The following is a 20,879-nucleotide window of genomic DNA, read 5'->3' on the forward strand; positions in this document are numbered from 1 at the left end:
TTCCTGAGGATAAAGAGCAGCCCAGGCGGGAAGTGAAGGGGGCAGCTGGGCCACACAAAGGCCAGCCTTTCTCCCATTCCAGTGATTGGGTCTCTCCTGTCCCATCCAGAATGAGAATGAGGGTCACTCTTGTTACATTCTGTAAAGGAATGTCTGTGGATTGTGGCTGTGGCCAGACAAGAGATCATCTGTGTGTGGCTTAAGGGGGCAAAAGGGAGAGAAAACCTGTTGATTCTCTTCCATTCAGTCAGCCCTTGTCAATCACCCATACGATGCAGACCCCCACAAAGATCCAGCCAGATCTTTGCACCCATGCTCCCATTGTATGCACTCAAACATCTGTTTGAGAAACACACTGACTTTTAGTAGCTAGAGTTTTCGTTTTTATTTTCCGTCTTGCAGTTGGGCTTCTTGTTGCCATAAGTTTCGGTAAAGTTGGTAAATTAAAATATGTCTACTCCCAAGTATAGGAAAATTTGTCCTTTTGCCTCTTGGCTTTTGAAGCTCGTCTCTCTGTGAAATCCCTTCATTCCTAGTCACAGCAACTCCCTGTTCATAGACTAAAATACATCATGATGATGATGATAATGAACCTTTACTAATTTGCATATCAAGTTTCAGTGTGTTAGCAAGGTCTTCTAACATTCTGAGGGGAGGGACGCTCCCGTAAGGTCTGCTGCCAAGTAACTCCCACCATTTCATCTTGCCTTGATGTCTAGGTGAAAAGCAGGCCTCCTTTCTGATTCTATATTCTGTTTCCCTCCCCTAAATTTGGGATACTATGTATATTTGTCTTTCAAACCGAATTTGCTTTTACATTCTATCACAAGTCAGCACTTGTATACAAGATACTAAAAGCACTAAATTGCTTTTTCCAGTGATCCAAAAATCAACTCCAGTGGCCCACAGTCGGTGAAATGGCAAGCACCTGTCCCTGTGTGTGCCTTTCAAAGGAAAAATAACGGCTGACCCTGAACTCACTGAGAGGTCCTTGCTTTCAGAAGTCCATGACATGAGTGGCACTGCTCAGGTCACACTTTCTGGGATTAAATGGAACCTCCTCCTCATTATGTCTACCTCGGGAGGATGAGTTGAAGCCTCGACGTTTAATTCATCAGGGAATCCTTGTGTTTGCTTTGATTTTTAAAACACACTGTCCCATGGTATCTATAGAGCATGCATCCCAGGACCCATGCTGACACCCAACTAGGACTCTCAAGGCCCTTTTGTAACAGGATAGTATCTGCCTAAAACCTATATATAATATATATGTTGGTTGAATTATCTATGTGGAACCCATTGGTGTCTCTTGTGCTAAACTATTATTTTAATGACTGAGTTTCACACCTTAGGCAGACACCTCCCCTCCTTCTTCCTTCCCTTGACTGCTCCTGACTTGTTCAGTATCTCCAGCCATGCCAAAGCTCAGGCACTCAGCTCTCTAGCCTCTCTTCTATAAAATCCCCTAAAATGCATGGAGCATATCCTCCATACTGGGATTATTACATGTATACTTAAGTTTCTGTTAGGAAGAAAAATGACTCTTTTTAATACAATTTTATTCATTTCTAGAGAATTTTTATACATGTGTACAATGTATTTTGATTATATTTACCCCCTACTCCTTTCTCAACTCCTCCAAGATCTACCCTTTCCTGACATAGTTCCTAGTTCTTTTGGTTCTAGGTTCATTGTAACCTTGGGAAAGCCGCTTCAGTTCTTCCATAAAAGCAGATGTGTCCAGTGTAGCTTCACAGTGGTTGCTGAGGTGACAGAAACATGGAAGCATTTAGTGATGTCCTGATCCTCACAGGTTTGAAGAACCCTGACTGTCCAAGGCCACAGCAGGAACATGCGATGAGAGTGGTGCCTGGGCAGGAAGAGGTTGTGTTGTGTGACTTTAACTGGGAAGGCAGGTGTAAACATCTCCACCTTAGATTGGGGATTGACCACAGACTGTAATATTCTACCAGAGTCCAACTGGTAGTCCAAATGAATTTGAGGGAAGTGCAGGTGTTTGGATATCTTAGCTTCATTTCTACTGCACTGATAACAGACCCTGACCAGAACTAGCATAGGGGAGGAAAGAGTTTATTTTACACACAAATCCAAGTTATATTCCATCATTTTGGGGAAGTCAGAGCAAGAATTCCAGCAGCCAAACCCATCACAACTGTAGTCAGGACCAAAGGAAAAAAATAAACACTCTTGCTTGCTTGCTCTTGGCTAGCTTTCTCCTCTCTTGCTCTGTTCAGGACTCTCTGCCTAGGGAATGGTGCTGCCCACAGTGGCTGGGTCATCCTACCTCAATTAGTAATCAAGGCAGCCAACTCCCTACAGACACAAAGGATAAAGAGTTACTTATAGGAACAAGACAACATGGAAGAGCCTACCCCAGTTTCAAAGCTAACTCCCCAAAGCTGCATGCAACCCTAGGGCTCCCTGTGTGACTTGTGGGAAGTTCAGATGCTCAAGGAATCTTTTCCCCCACCAGTAGTTTAGTGCTTCTGTAGCTTGTGGAGTGCGACTTGTGAGTCTTGTTTGTTTCAGGAAGTGCACATCACTGAAGTCACCCCAGTTACTTGCATGCACAGTTTACTCTTAGCACATGTACCTAATAACTGGCAAATTTATCTGCCCAAAGGTAGAAGAGACAGGGAGAGGCTCTGCCCTTTGACTCAAGTCTGACAGAGACTGGCTGGCAAAGTAGAACTGATGGGGACTTCTGCTAAGCACAGAAGCATGAGCCTACGATCAAGGAAATAAGACAGAGTAGAGGTATTTTATTGACTTAACTAGAAAGCAAAGTTTTAAACTTTAGAGGGAAACTACCTCTAATCCCATGAACCAAAATGCTACAATACAACTCAGGAGAGTTAGAGTGCTCTCAAAAATGAGACTCTGACTTAGAAATTGCACATGACTAACAGAAAACAAAAGATTGGGGAAAAAAAAAAAAAACCCAGCTGAAATCATCCGATACAGCCATTCTCTCTAATGAGCTCAATTTTTCTTTTTTCTTTTGTTCTTTTCTTTCTTTGGAGACAGGATCACATACAGCCCAGGCTAACCTTGGACTCCTGATTCTTCTGTCTCCACCTCTAGCATACTGGGATCTCAGGACTTTACCACCGCAACCAGCTTCTCAACTTTTACATAGATTTTTTTTTCTTAATGTAAATATAACGATCCCAGTGGAGCATGGTGGTGCATGCCTATAATCTCAGCTACTCAGGGAGCTGTAGCAGGAAGACCGGAAGTTCAAGACCATTGTAGTAGGACTATGCCCTATCCCATGGAATGATACTTAATACAGAAAATTGGGGGGAAAATAAGTAAAAGAGAAAGTAAATGTCACCTATAATTTTACTGCTGAGTGACAGTTGCTATTACTATTTTTATGTTTTATAAAACATCTATGCATTTTTTGAGATTCTGCAAGAATACACACTATTTTGGTTTTCAATATGAACATGTATCCTTCCTGAACACTCTTGTCAATTGCATCGCTTTCTATTATAAAGTTATCAGTAACTGACTGCTCTCTTTTTATGACCTGTTTTTCATTATTACAAATAGCACTTGAAGGGCCGGGTGTGGTGGCGCACGCCTTTAATCCCAGCACTTGGGAGGCAGAGGCCGGCGGTTCACTATGAGTTTGACAGCAGCCTGGTCTATACAGCGAGGCCAGGACAGCCAAGGCTACACAGAGAAACTCTGTCTCGAAACCCCTTCCCCCCTCACATCAAAAAAAACTTGATACTGAACAAAAACTACAAACATCTTTGTGCATGAAGGATGTTTGTGCATACAAAGTTATTTCTCTAAGGTAGATTCTCAGAAGTTGACATTCACCAAGCTCTTAAAATATCATTGAGTCATGTGCCAACTTGTTGTGCCAGCTTCTCTTTCCACAATCTTGTATCAGTCTAATGAGTTCCAATTTTTTGAAAAGCTGTGTAGTGGGTGACAAAACAAGTTACTGAAAAGAAAATCAGTAAAGGAGAAACGTCATGGTCTAGAGTATTAAGACAAAGTGAGCTGCAAATAACTTCAGACAACAGTGAGCAAAGTTGGGGACGCTTTAAGGAAAACCCTGTCACTGGTCTGCTGAGGCTCACATGGGGTAACATCAACACATGCTAAGAGAAAACAGGACTATCCGTCTCTGGCTCTCCCTTCTCATCCTTCAAGTTGAATGACCTCCGGGCAGAGAGCACTCAAGATAGGCAACTCGTTGGGAGAACCCAGACTCATGTCATGTCAAGCCGGAGAACACTCCTGAAAGAGCAGGCATCCCAGTAGTGCCTCGGGGCAGCGTGTTGACCTCAAATAAGCAGTAAATGAGGAGGGAAAGTGTGTACACAAACCAAAACAGCAAGGCTGATGGGGCCTGAGTGCCATTCAGGACAGACGCTCAGACCTGTGTGTGTGAGCACAGAGGAGCAGGGAAAGACTGAATCATGCTCTTGTGCTGTCTTAGGAGTGGAGGCCAAACAGCGAGTGTAGGAATACAGATATGCAAGTCTCTGAAACTGTAGTTTTGGGATGTTTATTCTATGGCAAGATGACCAAGCAATCAAAGAATTAGTCACTGGACATGACTGGGTCAGTGGTTGCTGTCACTGAGTCCAAGTGATGAGCTCAAATGGATCCCCGGGGTGGGTTGACCAGGCCTGGTTTGGTTAGCTTTTCCTGGCCTTGGTTTCCTAATCAGTCACAAGGACCAGGGTTGAGTCAGAGCATCTCCAAAGCATCTGCCTCTCACATTCAGGACTCTGCCTTCCAGTGCATGGATTGCAGAGCAAATTCCTGTAAATACGGAGAGTTTGACATGGAAAGATGCTTTCACTAAGGGCCACACTGGTGAAAGGCCTTGAGCTGGGAGCTGGGGTGTGGCTCAGCAATCAAGAGTGCTGAACATGTGTGAGGCCGTAGATTCCACACACACACACACTCTCTCTCTCTCTCTCACTCTCTCTCTCTCTCCCTCTCTCTCTCTCTGCATAAAGGAATTTGAGCATAATAATAATGCTTAAGCCACGCCTACCAGCTCTGAGCCCTCCATTTCCTCATCTCTTAAACTGAAAGGAGAACCCAGCCAACTGCAGGGCCCCTGTGAGTTAGCGTAGGTAACATGGGGGAAGCACCTATGAACTTTAAAGCAGCAAGCTGCTAGCTTTAGCATTGCCATGGCTGGCTGACAACCGTGTCTGACAAAGAGATAGAACATCACAGGGTACTCTTAAGCACTAATCTGCCTTCCATGTCTCAGAAGAGCCTTTGAGAAGTCACAAAATGTTAGGGTCATGATCAGTAATGTAGTGTAGTTTTATAGGAAAGCAAACAACATCTTCACTGTCTGCATTGTTTGGTATTTGAGATTCAGACTCAGTAAGTGCATGCTTACTATATTAAACCCTGCAGGAACTCGCTGATCACATACTCAGCCCTGTATTTTTTACATAGAGCTATTGACATAAGCATAACTCAAGACTCTGGGCATGCGATGAGGATGCCCTGATGAACGTGGTGGGCAACCTGAATGTGGAGTTGAAGAAGCCATGAGAATTTAAAGAATCTGGATGTATCACTGAAGGGGGGGTGTGAGCCCAAGAACTTGACTGGGCCTCTTTAGGAGAGAAGGACAGTGTGAGTCTTAGTTTTCTCATTCATGGCAGTTCAGTTCCTCCATACAAAATTCTTGTCAAATAGACTCCTGAAATTAATTGGTGTGTTAAGAATTCTGGTCATAGTTAAATGGCTCTAATGGCACATTGGTACACAGGATAATATCATAAGGGGGTCTCTCTCTCTCTCTCTCTCTCTCTCTCTCTCTCTCTCTCTCTCTCTCTCTCTCTCTCTCTCTCTCTCTCTCTCTCTCTCTCCTCTCTCTCTCTCTCTCTCTCTCTCTCTCTCCCTCTCTCTCTCTCCCTCCTTCTGCATCATTAACATATATATTCTTTCTTTGTTGAGTCCAGTTGCCAGAACTGACTGTGAAACAAATCCTACACGCCCCTCCCTTCCCAGGCAGCCTTGGTCCCACCCACAGCTGGGAGTTGGGCAAAGAGTCAAGACAAGTGTCAGTGCTGAGCAGTCTGTGAAAACAGCACTTTCTTCCCAGACACATCCAAAGGAGCGTCCCACCCGCCCCTCCCTCCCCTTCCCAGCCATAAATCTGTCTCCTTGGGATCTGCAGATATATTTTTTTTTCTATCTTCAATCTGCTGATAACTTGCCTCGGCCAAGGATCTGTGTTGGGTAGGAAGGAGTCGATTTCCTCAGTCTTTTTGAAAGCCAGTCTAAATTCTCATTGTGGATGGAAAATGCCTGGGTAAGAAAACAGAATCTGGAATCAGACTTCTTGTATTCAAATCTTAGCTCCACTTGTTGCTAGAACCAGGTCATTTTTTAGTTTCTACGTCCATCTCAAATGTTGTGCTAGCGTGCAGTTAAATGAACCGATAGCTTCCAAAATGCTTTCAACAGTGCTAGGTGCATGGAAGTGCTTCATAAATGACTGTTTAGTAAATTGAATAATCTTCATCGCATCAGTTACCTCCGGGTACCAGTGCTATTCCATTGAACACTTCAACATACGGTCTTTAGGGCCCTCCAAGGCAGTGGGTTTATTTTTTTCCTCAGTTAAAATTCCAAAGCATGTGCTATGCCCCAGCCTTCTCATACCACTGAATTAAAAAAGAAGTGGCAGGGAGATTTATTTGACTTGCAGCACCACCAAGTAGCAAGCCTCTCTCTGGCTCAGTGAGCTGTCCACCTTCTTCTTATGCTAACGGAAGTGCCCTGAGGCTGGTCAATTCACTGAGTGTCCTCAAGCAGGTTGTGCCCAGCATCAGGGTCACTGTTGTTCCGCTGCCAAGTGCTCTGGGGCACCTGCCATCCAGCTGTGCACATGCCCAGGCCTCCTTGTGGCCTCCTGGGGAGGGAGTTTCCACAGCGCTGTAGCCTCGGTTGTTTCAAGGCTGAGCTGTGGGAGAGAGTAAAGGGAAGTGAGAAGAGAAACTGTTATTCTTACCCAGCAGTGTTGTTGGGAGTGTGTGACTCTTCTTGTATTTAGGGAAAAGATTACTCATGAGGATTTTCTTCCATAGAGTATAAAGAACCTCAAATTACTGCTTGTGTCCCCCGCCCCCTTCTCACCCACCTCTGTGTTTCAGTTTGTCCTCAGTAGAAACATCAGCATCTTACTTTCATTTCCCCTCCCAGGCAGGCTTCAGTTCTGTATTTACTTTGACACCCCAACAAGCTGCCCCAGAGCATTTCCCTGCATTGCCTAAAAGCTCTCTGCTGGAGCCCTAGGGCCACAGGAAAGCACCCCGGTGCTTTCCTGTGACCAGCCTGATTGGAACCTCCACCCATCCCCTGACAGAATTGCCCTCCCACTTACCCTGTAATGTCTTAAATCACAAACCGGTGTGCCATTCTTGTTCCAAGTGGACACCGTGGACAGTAGGAAGTAAAGTTGAAGGTTTTTCCCAGCTGCCATTCACACTCTACTAGGAAGAGGTGGACACTTTTTATGTCCATACACTATTGTGAATAGGCATTGCTTTCTGGCCAGTCAAGAGCCAAACACAGAACCTCAAATACTTTAATGGGACTATGTCCCTCTAAAGGTCATAAAGCAGTTGCATGTTAACAGCCCATACCCTATAATGCTAATTGTCTTTTCCGTGTAAAAACCATTGCCACAAAATTTAAAAGCCAAGAAAACATACTCAAATGCTTGGAGTTTGGATTGGTTGGTTTGGGTTTTATCGTAATGAGGATTGAACTTTGGGCCTCACACACGCTACCACTGAGCAATATCCCCTGCCCTCTTGTGACTTGAGACGCGTCTCACTAGGTTGCCAGGCTGGCCCTGGACTCACTATGTAGCTCAGGCATCCCAGCCATGGCCTTGCATACTTTCCAAGTAGCTGTGCTACCAAGCCCAGCCAACTGACTATTTGTGAGGGGTCTCCCATGGACTTAGAGGAAGCCAACTTCTGTTCTTTAAAACCGTCTTGTGCAGAGGAGCCTCATGGAAGGCAGAGGTAGCAATCGTGCTCCGAGCCTGAGATGTTCTCCCTGGGATCCGAACCATTTTTTCTTCACTCCCAGCATCCCATCCACGGGATCATACGGTACTTTGCCATGCACGGTTTAGGACTGAGCCAAAGGGTGTGCTTGTAGGACGTACACCACATCTCCTCAGCAGTTTAAGTAATTCACCTTGATAGACAGAAGCCCTCTCTCTGTACAAACACTTGTCGCACTAAGCTCGCTTTGAACTCTCGATTCTGTGGCTTTGGAGGATGAAGCCCTGCAGACCTTTCCTTGAAATGATTCAAGTGATAAATAATTATCAAAGACTGCCCACAAGAGTTGCTAATGTGACTAATAGCAATACTGACCATACTGTAAACTACTTTTTAATGTATTTACTAACTTATTGAAAAATGAACCAGGCATGTATTAATATATATGTAAAGTCTGTTTTCAAAAGGTATATGCAAACAACTGAAGTGTCATAGGTGTCTACAAACCTTTCCAGTGAGTTAATGGAAGATGGCTGGATTTGCTTGTTTCTGTATTCAGTCTGTTGTGATATCACAGGTCATGTAGCTTCTAGAACATTCCATATGAGCTCCCAAAAGAATGAGAGTAAAAAGAGAAAATAACGTTAATATTGTTGTTGAAAGAGTTTTTGCTATAGACTGCCCAGAGGCTTCCCATGATCACACCGTGAGAACTATTTTCTAGTCACTTGAAGGATGTAGCAGAATTTCTCATAGCAGCCAAGTGAAATAAAAATGCAGACTCCTTGACTCCCAGAGACCCAACCTGAGCCACCTTGTTGGCAGCATCTGGCCCTCTTTGCTCCCATTATCAAGACAAACAAAAGGCAAAGGACTTTCTGTGTTACCCTGGCCTTTCCTTTGCCAAGAGGCTGACCTGCCACTTCCCAGAGCCCAGCAAATGGCTCATTATTCAGCAGCCCTGGGGGGTCAGAATCAGTTCTGAAGCACCCCCATTTCAAAGGACTTGTCTACAATCACATCAACTCTGAGTCTAAGGTCTCCTGCTAAACACATTGAGATTTGTCGTGATTCCAGGCCTCTTTGGGTACCCCCCAGGGCACTTCACTTTAGAGCCAACCTGAAAGTAATACAGCCCCAGGGGCAGGTCTCTAAGACCCATCATCCCTGACACTCATGGAAAGCAGCTTCCCCTCATTTTGCCTCCAAGTAAAAACTTAATGCAACACCACACTTGAGCACTTAGAAACCGGGGCCTGGAACCCAACCCAAGGGCTCTCAAGACAGTCTTGAGTCTGTTAATTATTCTGAGCCTTTTCCCCCTTTGTCCCAACTGTGTAACTGACAAGATCTTCTCTCTCTCTCTCTCTCTCTCTGCCTTGTGCTCTCCAACAGGCTTGCAGCCGATTTACTGGAGCAGAGATGACGTAGCCCAATGGCTCAAGTGGGCGGAAAATGAGTTTTCCTTAAGGCCCATTGAGAGCAACACGTTCGAAATGAACGGCAAGGCGCTCCTGCTGCTGACCAAAGAGGATTTCCGCTACCGATCTCCTCACTCAGGTGAGAGTCTGCTTCTTGCACAGGCTCAGCGTGGAAAAATGTGTTCTTTGCCATACTCACCTTAACCCATGAGACCCTCCATAGAACTTTATGGTAACAAACATAATGACAGTGCAAGAAAAAGAAGAGCCACTGCTGTTGGCCAGTGTGTGGGGAAGAGGGGGTTTCCAGATCAAAGAGACTGTTAGAAGTGTCTCACCTGTGACCAGACACTGGAACTTTGAGCCATCTAGTGTCCCATCAAATAGAGAAGACAACTCCACTCCCTTTTTATCTGCCTTGCCCCCAACCCTGATGGTCTTAGAAGAGATGGCTGGGAACACATGTCCTGGGAACCACTCAGTGAAGAACGCACAAGAGCTAGGCATGGTGGTGCACACCTGTAACCCCAGCACCTAGGGAGTTGTTAAGGCAGGAAGCTGAAGTCAGTCTGGAAAGACCCTCTTTAAAATAACAAATGGCAATAATCAAATAAGGAAGAAAGGAATTCAGGCATTTGCAGATACCTTGACAGAATCATTTTGTCTAGTCCCTGAGCTGTTAAATTGTTGCCCTATTAAATGGATCTGGGGTGATTAAAATGCAGAGACATGCTTGATTACTGGACTCAGAAGGACCAATTAATAAAGGAAAACAGACAAGTTTCCCTTTGTGTTCACTTTTACTTAGAGTTATTGCGCACATAGCATTCAGATAGAATAGATTTATTTGTCCATTATTTTGAATGGACAAAGTCACTGAAGTCATTATCAACTTAATTCATATCATGCTCCCTAGACCTGCTTAAAAAATAAAGAGAAACTCAACATTCAAGGTTCCTTTAATTCAGATAAATAATTATTAATAAATAAATAAATCAGATGAAAAATGCATTGGCAAACCCAACAGTATGGTGCACACCTGTAATCATAGCACCCAGAAGCCTGAGGCAGGGGGACCATGAGTTAGGAGGCCAGCCTACATCTTGAGACCCTTTCTCCAAGACAAAGTGTATATGTCCATGTAACTCCCTAGATGCGCTGGAAGTTTTGGTCTTTCGGTGTTCCCATATGATTTTGTAAATTACTTATACTCTTTCCAGCTCACCAGTGCCCTTACCTTTAGGAATACACTCTCCCAGTATAGAAAAATCCCATTTCACCGTGGAACTGAAAATGCCCATCACCGTCCACATGAGGCTCTTTGGACCAACTGTCAGTAGAAGAAGGTGGTTCCGTAGACTGAACAGCTGGGTTTTAGAGCTAAGGCAGAGAATCCTAGAATGCAAATCACAGAGGGCAGTTGCCAGAAATTCCAAGGCAACTGCACGGCCTTGACTGAAGACAGGCACAGTTGGCTCTTTCTTCTCTTACGGTGTCTTTGAAGTCAAAGGAGTAAAACCGCACAGCACGTGTCGGAGAGATGCCTAGAGAATTCATGGGAAAGCTGTTAGCTCCGCAGCCCCCATGAGGTAGTAGTGGCAGGTGGTCCCTCCGTCGTGCAGAGGGATGTACGACACTGTATGATGCTGTCTTTTAAAAAAAAAAAAACTACTTGTATACTGAATGGTATTTCTATTTCCTCACAACTGTATTGCTCACCTTTATATTCTGCATTCAACTGAACGTAATTATTATGTGTGTTTTCTGATTGCTCTTAAATACAGTATTAGCATATTTCTACAAACTGCCCCCCCTTTTCCCAGGATCTGCCTTTAACTCACAAATATGAAGCTAATGCTCATTTCCTTGTTTTTAGGTAAAAGAATGTTCTTTTTTTTTTTTTTTTTTTTTTTTTTTTTTCATTATTTAAAAAATTTGGATATGGGGAAACTTTTGGCTTCATTTGTGCCTTCCACCAGTTGGTAGAGTTATTAGCACAAATGCGTGCACTGGGAAGTAGGGGACACTTGAGAAGATGGGGCCCAGCTGGAGGAGGTGGATCAAAATGCCTGAAATAGATGACCTTTCCCCACAGTAAGTGAAAAGTTTGTAATTCAGTTTAGCTACCAAAATAGGGTAAATCAAACTAAAGCGAAGCCAAGTTCAAAACTCACACTGTCCTATCACAAGAATGGGCATTTGGGGTCCACCCTCCGCCCCAGGCCTGCCACCATGCTGTCTGTGCTGCTGAGTTCCCAGTGAGACTCCGAGGGTGAGCCATAGGCTCTATTCTTTACCCATCCACAGGCAGAAAGGACCCAGCAGAGCACATTTTCTGACAAGCCTAAAACATATGCCTCTCGCACCCAGCATGCTTTCACTTATTTTATTTTCTCTATTTTATAATTGGTCAAAAGGAAACCAAATTTCTGAGTCAAAATGAAATAGGAGAGAGAAGCGTTAGCCAACTGGGTACTGTGTTTCTTGAGATGATGATGTGCCCGCCAAGAGTGTACGCACAGCAAATCCTCACCTGCAAAGGACACACTTCACCCATATGAAGATTCCACCGTCAGCCCACTAACCCAGAGAACTGTCAAGTTGGGGAGCCACGGGGGAAGGGGGAGACTCTCACACAACAGATGGCTTTAAGCAGTGGCCCTCTGGCCCCAGCCTTTTGAGTACCAGCAGCATATAATGAGAGCTTTGGAATAATCACAGCCTTTCACCGATAATTCCATCCCTAAGAAAATACCCCAAGGAAATTATCTGATAGTGGACACAGAAGATGTCCTTAGCCAGTCTATTTATAACAGGAAAAACTGGAAATGCCCCAACCACCCCAGTGTGAGACTAGCTAGGCAAGCATGGAGTTGACCGACATAACAGGATGCTCGGTAGCTCAAGGACTGGCTGGCTGTCCCTTCGTTTATTAGTTCCCCATCACATCACATCATGCAGTGTCTATGCATATCCAGTTCAATGAACAGATGTGTGGAACGGAGGTCAGGCCGTCTGGCTAGAGGGTTGGAGCAATGGAGGTGATGAGAACGGAGGCAGGGCCAGCAGAGAGAAGGGGACAACCCCAAGAGACATTAGTTGACAGAGCCCCCAGGCTTGATGACTGATTGGATGATAGATGAAAAGGAGGGAAGACTGAAGGATTGACCTCAGATTTCTGACCTGACTAGATAACAGCACTTACTGAACCAGGGGACCCCTTCCGGTTTGTAAAAGATTTCTGTGTTAGACACGTTGTCTGTGAGTCATTCAAGAGAGTGTGGCCCTCGTAGTCAGGCGGCATCATGATTGGAACTGTTGAGGCCGGAGACAGGCAGAGTGGAGTCATGGTAACAGATGCAGTTGTCCAAGAGGAGCTGGTGAGGATGCTGGGAAACTCTGTGTTAAAGGGCTGGAGGAGGAAGAGCTGGGAGGTGGGAAGAAAGCCAGAGTAGCAACCTTAGCAGCCAGGAAGGATGCTAGGAGGGCGGGGGCAGGTTAAGATTCCTGGCAGTGAAGGCTGCTAAGGTGGGGTTGTCCCCTAAGTACCACAGCTGCCCTTTGATTAAACACCAGGGAGGTGACCTCAGCAAAAGCAGTTTGGGGAAGGCTTCTCGGAGGGGAAACCAGAAAGCAAAGTGAAAAAGTAGAGACAGCAGAACAGAACTGACAGCTCCTGGGGATAGTTGATTGTCAGGGTGAGGAAAGAGCTGGGTCATGGCCTGAAGGGGAAGATAAGCTCTGAAGGATGAGGGAGGGGTACAGGAAAGCTTAAAGCTGCTTATAAGGTAAAGAACAGAGACCCAAAGATGTTGAGATGAGAGTGCACGGAAGGGAAGGTTTTTGGAGCGGCCCCAACTATACACTAGAGATGTCTATATGAAATCATGTCAATGGAAGGAAAAAGAAACTTCCACATACCCAAGTAACATAATGAAACTGTGTGTGAAGCTGAGAAAACGTGGCTTGTCAGTTCATAAAAGTCATGCCCACAAGAGATGCCATCCCTAAGGTGTATTTGATGAGACCAGTGTTCCCAGAGGAGGCTAAAATAATTTGCCTCAGAGCAGGAAGCTGACAACAGAGGTATCAGGCTTCACACTCTTGGGCAGGCCTTGCTTTAGAGCCCAAATTCTGTTCTCTAATAAATAAAAGGAATAATTTTCAGTACTTGCCCCTTTTCTAGTAGCATCCCCAAGTTCTTGACCTTCAAACCCTGACAAGACTAAAAGAAGACTTGCATGGTGTTTTTCACTTTCTCTTCTGTTTGTTTTAAACAATGACCCCCCCCCCACCCCGACTAAGGACTGAACCAAGTGCCATACAGGCTGAGCTCCAAACTTATTTACCTTACCCCACTCCCTATCCCCAACCCCACCCATCACACCCTAGCATGCTTTCGTGTTGTTGTCATCGGCGTCGTCGTTGTTGTTGTTGCTGTTGGAGGAGGAGGAGAGTCATGCTGAACTACCCAGGTAGATCTTGAGTTTGCATCCTCCACCTCAGCCTTCTGAGTAGTGGGGATTTGCAGTCAAAGATTTTGAAAGAAATTCCAATAAGATAATACAGTTTGGAGCTGGAGAGTTGTCTAGGTGGATAGGGTGTTGGGTAATCACCCTGAATTCCCAAGTCCTCAGAACTCACAGAAAAAGTTGAGCGGATGTGCGGATGCCTAGAACCCCAGTACTGAGACACAATGACAGGGATGTCACAGGTAGTCACTGGCCACCTGACATAGCCAAAATGGTGAGCTTCCAATTCACTGAGAGACCCTGTCCAAGACAGCAAGGCTGAGATGATGGAGGGAGACACCTGATGCATACACCCTCACAACTCCCCCAACATACACACAAAGAAGAAAAAAACAAACAAACAAAATTTAAGATTCTCAAAATAGGTTGGGTTGCCTGGCTTTCAAAATACATGCCAAATACACATGTTGAAGTTGTTTGTGTTTCAGTGTGTGTATATGGACCCAGGGCAATGTATCGGTATTAGGATATAAAGCTGAAGGGTTTCAGTTTCCAGCATCCCTTCCGGGGAAGAGTGTAGTGATGCTCCCAACTTCATAGTTAGTCCACCCATGTACATCGTGAGTGTGCCTAGACCAAGTGCGTAAGCAGACAGATATGCAAATGAGCCTGTTGACTCTGAATGCAGAGGCCTGGGTTCCACTGCCTCGTACTGTAGAGGCACCAGTTGGGACCATTTCTGAGAATATGGAGATTTGCTCTGTAGCTCAAGCTTTGTTTTCAGTAGGCATATATATAACGTATTCTAAATAACCTCTGTAATCCGGAGATCTCCTTGTTAATGCTGACTTTATTTTTATGAAGCAGTGTTGACAGTTTTTAATAAAGGCTTACTCATAAGGGTTAAGAGAGATGCTTAGAAGGAGGTAAGGCATGGCCTAGAGCAAGGATGTGGGCCTCTCAAAGAAAAGTCACAAAAAGCAAGACTTAACCCAAGTGTGTGCAGACTCTTCAAGGGAGAGTCACCATTGTTACTTTTTAAATATCATATTCTGGGCTGGCGTGATGGCTCAGCCAGTAAAGACGCTTAGTGCCAAGTCTGGCGATCTGAGTTTGAACCCAGACACACATGGTGGAAGGAGAGAACTGACTCACATAAGTTGTCTTCTGAGTACCACATATGTGCTTTGGTATGTGTGCCTCTCTGCAGGGACACAAAGGATGGTGATGATGATGATGATGATGATGATGATGATGATAGAGGAGGAGGAGAAAATACATGACATTATCTGCACACTTGAGAATTTGTACATCTGCAGAGCAAGTGGGCGTTCAAGGGACCAAAGGACAGTGGAGGTGGAGAGAGGTGGAGGGCTTTAGGAAGTTGTAGGTAAGACATGTTTTTGAACACTCTAGAAGCCAAGACTATTATTATAATGATTAATATGCCACCACAACATATTTGGTCTAAGAAGGTTTATTGTGAGGAAAGGAAAGTGGGGAGAGAAAGGAGGGTGCCCATGACAGAGAGGGAGGGAAAGATGAGGGTGGGGGTGCTGGCAGGTCCTTTTACCTAGCACACATCTGGTGCACACCTGGTGGGGCAGCAGGTGATTACATCAGAGGTTGCTAGGCCCCAGAAAGGCCCCTGTATGCTAACGAAGACCAAGGTATAGGAATTTCTAGAAAGTCAGATTCCAATTCAAGAGAACTTTCTACCAACTAAAGTCATCAAAAATGGCTTTCTCATGCCAGGGCTGCCTGCCCATCACAGGACTTACTCCGCCAAGGCTGTTTCTTGGCAGGGAAAGGGGAGTGAGGGGACTCCTAGAGAGCAGAAGTTTGAGCCAATCTAAGACATTTCTAGAATCCTCGTTAAGAACTAATATCCCAAGTTGTTACAGGTACACTGTGTTATTGGCAGTCTTGCACACAGCACAAGTACAATGTTCTGCCTCCTTCACAGTGCCAAGCCAGCCACTTCCTCTGTGTAAACTGGTTTCGGAGGAGCCATGCCTGATCCAGCTGTGCCCACACTCAGGGGTGGTAGAGTTAAGTTTTCCTGACAGAGCTCAGCTCCCATAGCTGTCAGCTGTCCCCATGAAGGGCATTTGCATGACAGTCTTACTGGTGCTTATGGAGTCTGCTTCAGGTAAGCAGCCACCAGAGACTGCTTGGAGCACCCTCCCTCTGCTTTCTTCTGTGGGAAAGTCTCTCTTTGCAGCCCCTTCCCAGGCAGCTGTTGCTTGCAGAGCTAAGGAAGTATCCTGAAGGCAGAGCACACGTCAGCAACCCTGGGTTTAGCACCCTGTGGCAGGAGAGGAGCCCAAGCCTGGGATCACCTTCTTGGTCCTTTTCTCAAGGGGGAACATAGAACCCAGATCTTCTTCGTCAGTTCTCTATGTGAGACCGGACTATCCTAAGCCCCTTGGATGATATCAGCAATTAGAATGAATGCCAGTGTGACCGTAGGGCTGGTGCCAGCAGTAGCCCACGCCAAGGAACCCTTTCTGTTCAGCCTGTGCTGGTCTCATTCTGTGGATTGCCTCAGAGGGTGCTCAGGACCCTGCGGTTCCTGGAGTCCAGATGAGGAAAGTCAGGCCCGAGGAAGTTGAAGGACGTGTGTAAGGAGTTTATCTGTCGTACCCCCAAAGCTTCAGCTAGCTATTCCACTGTGGAGAAATGTAAACTCCGGGGACCAGCGAGATGGTTCTGCAGGTAAAAAAAAAAAAAAATGCACTTACCATGCAAGCCTGTTGACCTGAGTTTGAGCCCTAGAACCCAGGTGAAGGTGGAAGGACCAAACCTCCTCTATAAGGGTCCCCTCTGACCTCCTCACCTGCGCTGTGGCATGCACATGCTCACACATGCGCACACACAATAACAATAGGTAAAATCTTTTTAAAGAAACAAGGACTCAAAAAAAAAAAAACCCAACCAAACAAAGTGGCATCATCTTCCTAGGCTTTGTTTTACGCCCCCTTCGCCAGCCCGAGGAGGTGTAGGGTACCAGATCTGCTCCGGGTACGTGTCTGCCTTATCCTTGGTTGAACCTTTATGATGAGCAAGAGGGGCAGGTGGTACCGTCTGCGTTTTGTAGAGAAACCCAGGAACTTGCTCAAGGTGACCTGGTCCCTAGGCTGGCTGTGTCTGCAGCCTGTGCCCCTCGCTGAGGGAATAGTGCTGAACACCCTTCACAGGCACTAAATTTATATTTCCTGGCCTCCCCTTCCAAAATGGATGTGCTAATTGCAGACTTTTTTTTTTAATAGTAATCATCAAGAACACATTTCTTTAATGTTTGCACTTTCTATTCTGCATTATGCCAAAATAAAACATTGATCAACTCTACAAGCTCAAACCCAGTATGGCCATGTAAATTAGGAAGGGTTAGGAAGACATTACACTAAACGGGAAGAAAAAAGTGTTGATTAGGGGCTTATTTTTGTATGAGATTAAAATGTGAATCATTAAAATAGGACTGTATTTTGGGTTCCGTCCGCACTCCCTTCTCACTGGAGCCTTAGCGATGGAAGGCTCCCTGTGGAGAGTGCTGAAACCCTCCCCAGCTCTGAAACTTGGCACCCGGAACAAGTTCTACCTTTCCACAGTGTTTCCAAAAGTGCACTCAGAACTCCTCTCTGTCCAGGCCTGCTGGTCCAGTCTTACGGAAATCCCCTAGATACTGGTGTCCTAGTCTTCATTTAATCCTAATTGTAAATGGTAGCAGCCGGCAGCGTCACCAGCACCCAAAAGTTCCCTGGGGGCCTGGGGGTGAGTGCTTGTGTGTGTGGGGGGGTAGGTAGCCACCCATAGAACTTGATTTGGTGTAACAAGTAGAAGTAAATAGGTTTGCAGGGAGAAACTTCTCGTGGAGTGTTTCCGTGCTTCATGCTCAGTGTGGAAGGAAAAAAACAGTAACATCTACAACCCCAAAGTATGAAGTTAAGTTGTTAATTAAAGTGTCTTTTAAAATGGCTAAGATCGGAGACAAAGGCACATTGTTTGGTACAATTGTTGACTGCATATCTCTGTTGGGGGAAGGGTGTGCAGAGGACGTTCAGAGTCCTGTGGTGTTTTTAATCACCTAGTCGCCCATCCTTGCAGAATTATGAAGCCTCCCCTCATCCCACCTTGCCAACTTGTATCAAAGCCAGAGAAGGGTGGAACCAGTTCGTGATAGTTTGGTGGTGGAAGATTTTGTTTTTGTTTCGTTGTGCTGTTTTGTTTGCTAATGACCTACTTGGGTAGACACTTACCATACCTAGCACATAGCACCCACCATTCTCGCCAACTGACATCTCGAGATAATTTTGGGGAGCTTCTAGGTCCTTGGAGATGTATTTGTTGTTGTTGCTGTTGTTGCTGTTGTTGTTGTTGCTGCTGTTGCTTGAGATAGGATCTTGCTGTGTGTAGCCCAGGCTAGCTTCAAATTTCCCATCCGCGGCCTCCTACCACAACACCCAACTGATGTGAGATACAATTTCTATCAGGAATGTGTCAGCCGTTTTGTACATTTAGAATGTAGATACTGAAGGCTGTTATTTTCTTTGAATGATTCTGAAGTACAAGCAGAGAGAGATGTTAAAAGGGTATTTTCACAAAAATAGGAAGACAGTTTAAATTTACCCTGAGTCTAGAATCATCCTCTAGTGGGCTCCCGGTCATCAAAGGGCAGTTCACTACAGTATCATTATAGCCGCGTAAAATGTCAGTAACAGGGGGCCATCTTCCAAACTGCGTATAGTCATGGGCCCTGTGCCTGTAGGGAACTGAACCACAAATCCCCCTCTGAAGGATCTATAGTGTTATCCCATCTGTTGTTTAGATGTTTTTATTTAGACTAAGTATGTTTATTAACAATATAAAACAATTTATATTGTTTAGAGGGGAGAAGTAAGTGTCACATAAACCTGACAGCTTGAGTTTGATGCCAGGAGCCCATATAAAGTAGAGGAAAGAACAGGCTCCACAAAGTTGTTCCCTGACCCACACAAGCATGGTGTGTGTGTGTGTGTGTGTGTGTGTGTGTGTGTGTGTGTGTGTGTGTTCCCAGCATCCAAAGAGGCTTGAAGAGGGTACCAGATCCCTTGGAACTGGAGTTACAGATGTTTATAAGTCACCATGTGAGTTCTGGGAACTGAACCCAAAACCTCTTACAAGAGCAATAAGTACTCTTGACCACTGAGCCAGCTCTCTGGTCCCAAAACTGGTTTTTAAATTACTCTTTTTTACTTTTACGTTGGTTTTTTTTTTTTTTTTTTTTGGTTTTGGTTTGTTTTGGATGATGATGTTAACAGGGTCTCAGGTAGCCCAGGCTGTCCTTAGGGTGGTCTTGAACTTCTGGTACTCCTGCCTCTGCCTCCTGAGTGCTGAGGTCACAGGTATGTACCACAGTGGCCTGCTCTCATTTTTAGCATTTAGAAACAATTTTGTTGAGATCTGATGAACCTACAAAAGCTATATAACATATATGATTTGGTCAGTTTGGTGATAACTATACATCCATGAGATCATGGCTGTAATAAATGTCATGTCCATATCCGCAACCTCAAGTGTTTCTTGTCTTCTTTATTATTATAGTTATTATTAGTTTAGTTACGAGAACGTTTGTCCCAACATCTACCCACTTAGCAAGCTCCAAATGTACACTGTGCAACATCACTACTTGACCGTGCCCTCTTCTGGCCTCTGGAAACACCTACATGCACATGGCACACACACACGCACACATAAACTTAAACCATACAGCCCTCACATATAGAGTCGCCGCATGGGCCGGTGCTATGTCTTATCCCTGTCATGGGTCAACAATCCATTCTGTTAACTAACATTGCTTCCTTCCCTCTGTGGCTGCCACAGCTCCGCAGCTCCTTCAGTCGTGTTAACCAAAGCATGCATCCCATCTCCTCGTTCCTTGTTCCTCTTTCTCTCCAGGCGATGTGCTCTATGAACTCCTTCAGCATATTCTGAAGCAGAGGAAACCTCGCATCCTCTTCTCGCCATTCTTCCACCCTGGGGACTCCATCCACACGAAGCCGGAGGTCCTGCTGCATCAGAACCATGAAGAAGGTACCGGAAGATGCTTCTCTTTCCTTGCCCGAGGTTTAGACAGCCAAGCTGTTCGGGTTTTTTGTTTGTTTGTTTGGTTGGTTTTGTTTTGTTTTTGCCCCTTGACAGGGTCTCTCTGTGTAGCCTTGGCTATCCTAGACTCGCTTTGTAGACCAGTCTGGCCTTGAACTCACAGCGATTCGCCTGCCTCTGCCTCCCAGTGCTGGGATTAAAGGTGTGCGCCACTGCGCCTGGCTAAATGAGCTGTTCTTACTGCTGTAAATTCGCCCTTCATTCGGGAAACATGGGTTGAGTGCCTACCCTGGGGGAGTGGGCTGGATGACTGAGGCATAATACTCTCCGCTCTCTGAAGTTCACAATCAGCAATGTAAACACCGATTGCAATAAGACACACAGCGGGGGGGGGGCGGGGGGGGGGGGGGGGGAGTAGAAACGGGAGGGGAGAGGACACCCAGGTTCAGAAAACCGACTCAGCTTCATAAAAGGAGTTGTCCCTGGAGAAGTCCTCGAAGGTTCTGATAATCAGTAAGAACATTCCAGTTAGGTAGGGTAAGGCCTTGAAATAGAGAACAGTAAGATGACTTGATTGGTAAGCCCATTAATAATAAAAACTTACAGATATATATAATCTGTATAGAATACAATACATAAAGCCGTGTCAGCCATCTGTCACCCTGCTTCAGCAATGGTGAATGTTTCCACTACAGAGCTAACCCAGGGAGGTTAGCCTGGAGCCAGCGTGTGGAGAACTGAAAATTGTGTGGCAATGGAGACAAGCAACAGCAAGGCAGCCATTGAAGATACTTGAGCCAGATATTCATGAAAGCTGGTGGACGGAGAAAAATCAGTCCAGAGGAGGTTGGGGGTGCGTA

At 45.4% G+C, this 20,879-nt stretch overlaps 1 protein-coding gene across 1 annotated transcript in view; it reads left to right on the forward strand.

Annotated features, from left to right (window-relative positions):
• The window catches only part of Etv6 (ETS variant transcription factor 6), a 235,550-nt gene that overhangs the window by 180,520 nt on the left and 34,151 nt on the right, over positions 1-20,879 (forward strand). The window contains exons 3-4 of the mRNA XM_051155463.1: positions 9,438-9,602; positions 19,873-20,007. Coding sequence (XP_051011420.1) covers positions 9,438-9,602; positions 19,873-20,007 — 300 coding nt within the window. The remainder of the gene's footprint in view (positions 1-9,437; positions 9,603-19,872; positions 20,008-20,879) is intronic.

Source organism: Acomys russatus, chromosome 13 (assembly GCF_903995435.1).
Source record: "Acomys russatus chromosome 13, mAcoRus1.1, whole genome shotgun sequence".
Lineage (NCBI taxonomy): Eukaryota > Metazoa > Chordata > Mammalia > Rodentia > Muridae > Acomys > Acomys russatus.